General features: G+C 42.4%; 1 protein-coding gene across 1 annotated transcript; it reads right to left on the bottom strand.

Moving 5' to 3' along the window:
• Positions 1-5,734: 5,734 nt before the first annotated feature.
• STRAP (serine/threonine kinase receptor associated protein) lies at positions 5,735-8,827 on the bottom strand (the record flags this gene model as incomplete). Its single annotated transcript, XM_072399868.1, is given in 8 exon segments — positions 5,735-6,201; positions 6,530-6,679; positions 7,012-7,148; positions 7,305-7,442; positions 7,744-7,843; positions 8,018-8,090; positions 8,270-8,351; positions 8,692-8,827. Coding segments are annotated over 8 exon segments (878 nt in total), but the record flags the coding sequence as incomplete, so codon positions are not given.
• Positions 8,828-9,036: the final 209 nt, after the last annotated feature.

The raw sequence follows: 9,036 nt of genomic DNA, 5'->3' as shown, positions 1-9,036 counted from the left end.
CACCCTGCAGATATGCCCTGTATGCCACCAGTGACTGCTCACCCTGCAGATATGCCCTGTATGCTACCAGTGACTGCCAACGCTGCAGAATATCTCATTTACCCATGTCACTTCTGTAAGTAATCCTAATACACACAATTTACCACCTCCCCATCCAGTAATCTCTATTTTATACCAGTGACCGACCCTGAAGATTATCACAGCCTACCTACAGCCCAGATATGTCAGGGAACCATCCAACCAACACATAATCCCATCCCATACTAATGCCCTACTTCTGCATTAGTGGGGTGATCAATGGACTTGGTGCCCCTTTTCCTCCTCCATAGTGGTAATATCTCGATCTTACCCAGCTCTGTATCCCTCCCAGCTTTAGAGGTACATACCTATCTGTGTACCCGCCTCCTACTCAATTGTATTCAATACTTAGCTTTGTGCTCCCTTCTATAAAGTGGTACATAGCCAGATTAATGCCCCCTGCTCTATAGTAGTATTTACCCAGCTCTGTGCCATTCTTCTTTATAGTGGTACATACCTAGCACTGTGCCTCACTACTTCTGTATTTTTCTGGCTTTGCCCCCTTCCAGATGAAATAGAAAAATGAGTGTGGGGGCATATGACAGCACTGTCAAAACCTGGATATCTCGTTTCAAGACTGGGCATTTCACCATTGAAGATGAGCCCCGCAGTGGGCGCCCCCCAACCTCAACTGACCCGGCAACCTGCGATGCTGTTTATGAGCTGATTATTGAGGACCGGCGAATATCTGCAATAAGAATAGCCCAGATACGTGACATCTCACGGGAGCGTGTTGGGTTTGTTATGACCACTATCCTAGACATGCACAAGCATAAACAGTGATCAGGAGCAAGTTGAAGCATCCAAAGCCGTTTTGGCCCCACTTTGAAGCTGCACAGGACTTTTTGGCTAGGTTAGTGACTGAGGATGAAACCTGGCTCCACATCGATGATCCTGAAACCAAGGAAAAGTCAAAGGAATGGCGCCACAGCGGGTCCCCGCGGCCGAAGAAGTTCCGAACCCAGAAATCAGACACAAATGTCACGTTTTCTAGGACAAAGACGGTATTCTGTTGGTGGACTACCTACCTCAGGGCTCTAGTATCACTGGACAGTATTATGCTAACCTCCTGGACCAGCTGAAGGAGGCAATGAAGACGAAACATCATGGAAAGTTGACCAAAGGGATCCTTTTTTTTGCAGGACAATGCACCTGCGCACACGTCCAATGTTGTGGATGCCAAATTGAACACCCTGGTTTCCAATTGGTCCACCATCCCCCCTACTCACCTGACCTGGCCCCTTCGGACTATTATCTGTTCCAGAATTTGAAGAAACACCTGAAGGGAGAAACGTTTTGGGGACATTTCTTACGTCAAAGATGCTGCTGAGAGCTGGTTTGTAGCCCAACCAAACTTTTATTTGAACGGTCTAGAAAAGCTGCAACTACGCTGTACCAAGTGCATCAGTCTCAGGGGGGAATATGTTAAATAAATGTATTATTTCATAACCCTGGCTCTTTTCTTTCTGGGCAAAGCAAGGAACTTCTCAGCACATACTTTCCTCTACATACCCAGATCTGTGACCCTTTCCTCTACAGTGGCACGGTGGTATAATGATACTCTGTGTCCCCCTCCTTCTCTATAGTAGTACATACCTACCCCCGTGCCCCCTCCTTCCTATAGTGGTAAATACCTACCTCTGTATCCCCCTCCTTCCTTATAGTGGAACACACCCACCTCTGTGCCCCCCTTCTTCTCTATAGTGGTATATACCCACCTCAACTACATATCGAATCCCCCCCACCAGCATGGTACATACCCAATTCTGTGCCCGGGTTCCTGCAGGACATGATGCTGTTAGAAGACAGTACACTGACAGCCGCCCCTACGCCAACCAATCACAAGAGAAAGGATCACGTGACCGTATGCTTCCAATCCACGTTCAGCAGACTCTGTCGATCGAGAGAACACAGTGCGGGGTCATGTGACCTTTCTTTACCAGGGGAGGCGAGAGAGCACAGAGATATCACGTGATCTGTCTGATCATTACCGGGCACCACGTGTACCCGGATAACCCGGATCATGGGGAGATATACTTCCAATGTTACCCGCACTACACATAATCCACTCATCACCCCCGTGTGCAGTCAGTGACCCAGACCACTTACATAAGGGCAGGAATTATGTTCTGCCATCTGGTCCAATACATCTTTAAAGTGAAACTCTGTGAAGTTCTGCAAAATTGTGAACATGCAGGATTTTGTTTTTTGTTTTTTTTTGTGCAGAAAAGGAAGTCAATGTCCACTCTGCAATAAAACATAGTTATCTGCTTTGTTTGCAATTTTCTCTTCTACATGTGCAGCCCATTACTGCTAGGCATACGCAGGATGTCATCCTGATACAACCAATAACATGGAAGAAGATCCAACACCCAAAGGATGAGTCAGGAAAGATGGCGGCAACCGCAACGGAGTGAGGACCGGTGACAGTATATAAAAAAATGGCAATCAGACATTTACATTTCTTTTGTTGTAGATGGGACATCGTCCTGAAAATAAGCACCTGCCAGGTGACAATTTATGTCTAATTTTTGTGTTTACTACCAAAACAGACTGCAGGATCTTTACATATAAACCTCAAAGCTAATAAATTATTTCAGGTTCATTCCCCTGACAACATGGAAAATAGAAAGAAATGAAATACATTAAAAAAAAGAAAGACAATATTTGTGAACAAACTGTAAGAACACAATAAATAAAAGTTACTTGGGTTAAAGAGAGGCCTGCGTATGATTGGATGAAAGTAATGTTCAGTGACCAATCAGGAATCTGCATTGGCCAAGTCAATGATCCTGAATATTTTGTTTGGTGCCGTTCCAGTGAAACAAAGATGAGTGAAGAAAACAAGGAAAATTAATTATTCATTGATGATACAGTACTGCATGTCAGATAAGTGACCATTACTTCTACACTAAATGCCCGGGTACATTGAAATTCTGCACACTTTTTTCATTGCATCAAGTACAGTGTTCTCCCCAGCCCATCCCGGCTGTTTCTGGGTGATTACTGAAGAGTTGGGTCACAATACAGGGGCTGCCACCCACCTACAGCTGCTTCCCAGCTTGCTTAAAAAAATTCTGGGTTGAGGGCGTGAGCTGGTCTCTGGCTTATTCAGCAGATCACACCGGTTTTACAGCTCATCTCTTACCCACTTTAAGATAATCAGACAGTGGAAGACGAAGGACACAGCCAGGACTCCCAGGCGGAGGAGCCTGCTGACCGGTCCTTACTGCCTGTGGAGACCCTTTGTGTCGCCAAGCGCTCCATGCGGGGCACGCTATCATACACATACCAAACTGCTGGTTACACACACTCCTGAGTCCCTCCCATTTGTGGCTAAGTGGGAAGCGGATCTGAACATACGTTTCATAGATGAGCAGAGAGAAATGTTACTCCATTTCTGTTACAAGGCGTCTTCATATGTAATAAATACCAAGGGACCAACTATAGGTTAGCTAGACGCTGATCTAGGACACCTGTAAAACTTGCCAGGCTCGTCCCGCAGTCTGATAGCACCTGCTAGAGATGTGGAGATGCACAGGGTACTTTACTTCACATTTTCTGGGATTGCCCCAAATTGCAATCTTTCTGGGCCCCAGTGGCCGGAGTTTTTCTTAAACTCACAGAGGTGGATATCAGGAACAATCCAGCTCTGGCGCTCCTCCACTTATCAGATCAATCACGGAAGGGGTATGAGTTCCCTGCTGAGACACCTCCTGAACGCTGCAAAGTCTTGCATCCTAGACTGCTAAAAGAGTAGCACTCCCCCAACTGTAGAACACTGGCGAAAAAGGGTAGCTGGCATTTAACAAATGGAGGATATGATCTCCACTGATTCCAAGAGAGCGGATAAATTTGCCCAGACTTGGTATCATTGGATCCATTTCTCTACCTCAATTGAGTACACTAGAATGCTACAACCCCCTCCCCCCAAATTGGATTCATCACAAATTTCTATGAGCTAAATTGTGTCTTACTGTCTGATATTAGACTGATTGTGAGTAGGATCACATAGCTGATCTGTAATTCATTCCCCTCCTTCTTTCTGTTTCTCTTTTTACTATTTAGAAAAAGGAGATCCCTGGGTTTCTCAATAAAAATTATTTTTTCATAAAAAGTCGAACATTGAAGTATTTCAGAGCAAAGAGCATTAAAACATTTCTTCAGGAAAGGCATGTGAGCTAGTGACATGACCAGTGAAGAGCCCAGATCTTAATCTGATTAAAAAATTTTAATTGAAAATAATGGTCTATGACAAGGCTGTGTACTGCAGAAGAAAGTTCAAACCTGATTAAGAATATTACTAATTATTGGTGATGTCTGTGCTTCAAAGAATTCAAGGTGCCATAGGAAGTGCAAGAAAGTACTAAGTGGATTTTTGGGTTGATTCCATCATTTTCCCCTACTGGCCATGAATTACAATGTCATTGGGTTTTTTGGAGGTAAGTTTTACAATTCCCCAATGTTCAACTGTTAAATAAAAGTTTTGTGTCATATGTGCTTTTGAGGAGTATCATATTTTTGCCAGAAGTTGCAAACAGATGAGTGGGACCTGTGTTTTTCAATCGACAAAGTAGGAAAACCCCTAAGGACACAGAAAGTCCTAGTTTCAGTTCATATAGGCGCAAGAAAACAGAATACCTTCCAAATAAAACAGATTTGGAAGGACTGTTCCTCTTTCAGATCTACGTTTTCTCCTAGTAATTCATACACTCAAAAATGTATTATTTAAGGATTAAGACGTGTTATGTCAAACTTTTATCCACCTAGCGCTGCAAGGGCCAGAGTGGTAACCACTGAGTCAGTGTCGCAATAAGGCAATGGTGCAACAAAAAGCTGGTATACCCTCTATAGGTTGACAAAATGAATTAAGTTTTCAGACACACGTGTCAAAAACAGATTTCATATATTAGAAACCAATAATTTAAGTATTGATCTCATCCAAATATCAGCATGCATGGTGTGATCAATAATGTCCCCCCACTGAAATATCCTTTAAAAGAGCAGCTCACCAATCCTTACATGTGCTACTTGCATTTGTTTTCTTTCCTTTTTCCCCCCTCACCTGATAATCCTGTTCCAGCATACAAAGCAAGTGTTGGTACCACAGGAAAGAAGTGTGATAGAAATACACAGACACCTTGTCATCACGTATGGGCATGTGTTACTGTGGTTCAGAAGGGGGAACTGGCTTGAGCTGATAAGTCTTCCAAAAACACCAGGTTATATTTTGTGTATTGTTAAACCAAAAGCATTCATCATTGGGGCATGTAGATATATTAAAGATGAATATAGGTCTAGAGGCCAAGGTGTGCTGGAGACATCTGTACTTGATATCTGTAAGGGGAAGGTGTTTATTATGTGCCCATCCCTGTAGAAGAGGTATGTATACAATATATGTATTATTCATAGGGTTTTGGTAGGCTACAGGAAAAAATAAAACGGGTTTTGCATGGTACATTGCAAAAAGAAAAAGCAAAGTGCTACCGATACCAATTTTCTTATTCTGCATCCATATTTTGTTTTTGTTTTTTTCCTTGAGAAACAGGATTAGAAGGCAAAGGTATAGAGCCACAACAACTTTATACATACTTGTTCTGGATTGGGCACTCAAAGTAATAAATGGAAGCTTCCAGTTAATACATTATACAAGACATATGTGGGAACAGTTTATTCTAGAGAGGCAACAATTCACCCACAAGCAGGCGATAACAGAAGCAACACCCTCCTACCTAGAACAGGGACACAGTCAATATGCTCATTCCCTATACACTTTATTCACAGAAGTGGAACTACAATAATAATATAACAAAGTGGTCAGAACGAGGCAGGAGTCAAAGGAAACAATAATATTTCATCTGAAACTCCCAAATAAAAATATGAATCGTTTTCCATCTCAGAACAGTTTAACACATGGCTGGAATAACTCATGTTCTCTGCCAGTCAGCTCCCTCCGATGCTGCACTCTTTGCTGGGAGGAGTGCACACTGCGACAAGCATCTGCCATTTCAGGAGTCTTGATAGCTGCACATTTCACAATGTCGTTCGTGGATTTTGCAGATCAGGCTTTCAGTTCAGATGACACATTGTAGATGGCGTCCGAATTCTCAGAGACCAGCTCCTCTGCCAAGACAAAAAGCGCAGATATGACAATGCAGAAGAATCATAGCCACCCAGTAATTCTAGAATACACAAACCATTGTCATACAAAAAGGAAACGCAAGTCACTGCAAAATCTGTGCTCCCCAAAGGATGTTGATGTTAAATTTTAAGGCTTTACCCAAATGACAACATTGCAGGCATTTGAGCCATTATTGCAAATAAAGCCAGATGCAGGTGAACTAGGACTTGTGAAAGGGGTTAATAAATGCTTACAGAAGATTACCACAATACTCATGTCAAATACCAAGGACACTGAACTTTATTATGTCCAATAGGACTTTTCGTTTACCTGGCAGAACGCATTTCCACAAGCCATATGTCTTCCCCACTGCTGTCTGCCAAAGTCGTAAAGTACCATCTTCTGATCCACTGGCATACAGTTCACCGTCTGGACTGAAGCGCACACAGTGGACGGGACCAAAGTGACCTTTGTAAGATTCTGCAGAAAAAGAAATATCACTTAAAACAAAAACACACAAGGTATTCCAGGAAACTGCCCAATACCCTTAACTCATTCTAAAGAGACCACAAATACTACCGTTTATCTAATGGAAATGTCTTTTCTGAGCTTTCCCCACCTGTTCTAGGCCAGTTACTACTAATTCTGCACAACAGCCAGGTAAATATTATTGTTAACAGCTTTATCTGAGAAGTGTGTACAACTAAGAATGAAAATATTTATCGGGGCTCATTTACTTCAATCTTTTGTAGGCTGTGGTAGACTGCACACTGTGCCCAAACATCTCAGCAATAATTACAACAAACACATACCCAGCTCTTCTCCAGTGCTGTAGTCGTATTTATACAGCTTGAAGTCATCTCCTCCAGCTACAATACAGTCTTTCTCTGGATGAAGTGATGCCGAGTTGATGGGGGCCGGAGCTTCAAATGACTTGATCAGCTCGAGACTAAAAAGTAAGACGAATTGTGTTAAAACATCTCTTGAATGCTGCTCCATTTTTTGGAGAATTAATCTGTCCCAAATCACCAACTTCAAAATTACTTTTAGGGGACTGTAACAAAAATTAGCCATAGATGTCCTATATTTTCAGCTCTTTACACACCTGGACGAGTTATACAGCGCAATAGTTCTTCCATATGTAATGAGCAGAGTCTCTCCATCTGGAATGTACTCCATACTGCTGACTGATAGATTAAAGTTCAATGTTTTCACTTCTGTCATGCTGACTCTGTCCCACAACCTGTAATTGTAAGAGTCAAAAATTACAGCATTAAAGAGGTTGAACACTACAATATTGATTACAACTATGTGTATATTATTCTGCCCCCAAGGTTATTTACACAAGCATTTTAGTACATTTATTAAGGGATTCTGGTGCAGATCAGCTCAGCGTTTTGTGAAAAGCAAATGTGTCACAGACCAATCTAGAATTTGGACAGTTTGCTAATGAGCTGGGAGTGCACAAGGCCACATTTGTTTCACACAATATCCAGCAAGGGGAGCTGCTCCTACAAAGATTTTAGTACCAGACCACATCTTACCTTACAGTTTTATCATCAGCGGCAGAGAGGATCTGCCTGTCATTGTTATACCACAAAGCCTTCTTAATAGCAGAAGTGTGACCTCCGATTTGTTCTGGATCTTTAAGGACAAAAAGAAATGTTAGTTTCTGCTCCCTTCACTCATAACCAACAGGGCTTAGAAAGTTGATCATATTTGCTACAATTATGATAGAGAACTCCAAATAAACAGAGGACATCACTGGAAACACAAATTTAGGAGCTGCTGCCCACCATCTTCCTATATCATACCTACCAGCTTCTGGCTTGGTGAGGTCATAAATGCGCAGTAGCTTGTCCTGTCCTCCTGTCAAAAGATGATTGCTATCCTGTAACAAGAGGAATTAGATCATAAGTTTTTGTGACCATTCCCTATAACACTTTCAAAAACATTTTTTATTTACAAATTTCCTGTGCAACCTACTAAGAAGAGCTCTGAACACACTAAGCTCTAAACCAGAATTTTTCATTGCACCCCCACCTTTATAGGCATGAAGGATGCATTTACCTGTGTGAAGTCTACGCTCTTCACAATGTGCTTGTGAGCCAAGGTGATCAGTTCATCCCCTGTGACTGCATCCCAGACCTTCCTGCAAGACAGAAAATTCAATATGACTGCATTACCTGCAGTGGACCACTTATATTGCTTTACATCAGTCAGATAAAAGATGGCTTTTATTATCCGCCTTCAGTGACCCTACAAGTAGGCTTAATTTTCCTCAACCACAAAGCAAAGTTGTTTAGGGGAGACTAGAAGAGTAGCTTAGGTGAAAGGCCACTTCCTACTTTACTTCTGTCCCACAGATCAAGGTGATGGTGACAAAATAATTCCCCAAGGCATAGCAGGGTCACTAGCAGGATTCCAGAGGTGGAGCCCCTCGTATGACATCTATTCACAGTCTCTCATTCTGTATTCTCTTATATACTTACGCTGTAAAATCTGCAGCGGCTGTTGCCGCTTTTGTTGCAGTTTTGTTGAGTGTAGCTCCCCAGACTGCCCCCTTGTGGCCCAGAAAAGTTCCAATCCAATCTCCAGTGTCTCCCTGACGTAGCATGGGCTTCCCATCTGGAAAAAGAAAGTGACTTTAGAAACAAAGAATACTGAGAAATGTTAGGTGCTGACTTCTGAATCTGAAATGCTGATGTTCAGGCTTTAAAACAAGTCATTCATCCAGAGCAGATTTACAGATATGGACTCTGATTTACATTCTTTCACCAGGACTGAAGACAGTCAGCGTTATGGCAAAATCAATAGAAATTTTCAGAACAGTAGTG

This window comes from Pyxicephalus adspersus, chromosome 2 (genome assembly GCF_032062135.1).
Source record: "Pyxicephalus adspersus chromosome 2, UCB_Pads_2.0, whole genome shotgun sequence".
NCBI lineage: Eukaryota > Metazoa > Chordata > Amphibia > Anura > Pyxicephalidae > Pyxicephalus > Pyxicephalus adspersus.
This window is presented reverse-complemented; position numbering and strand designations above follow the sequence as displayed.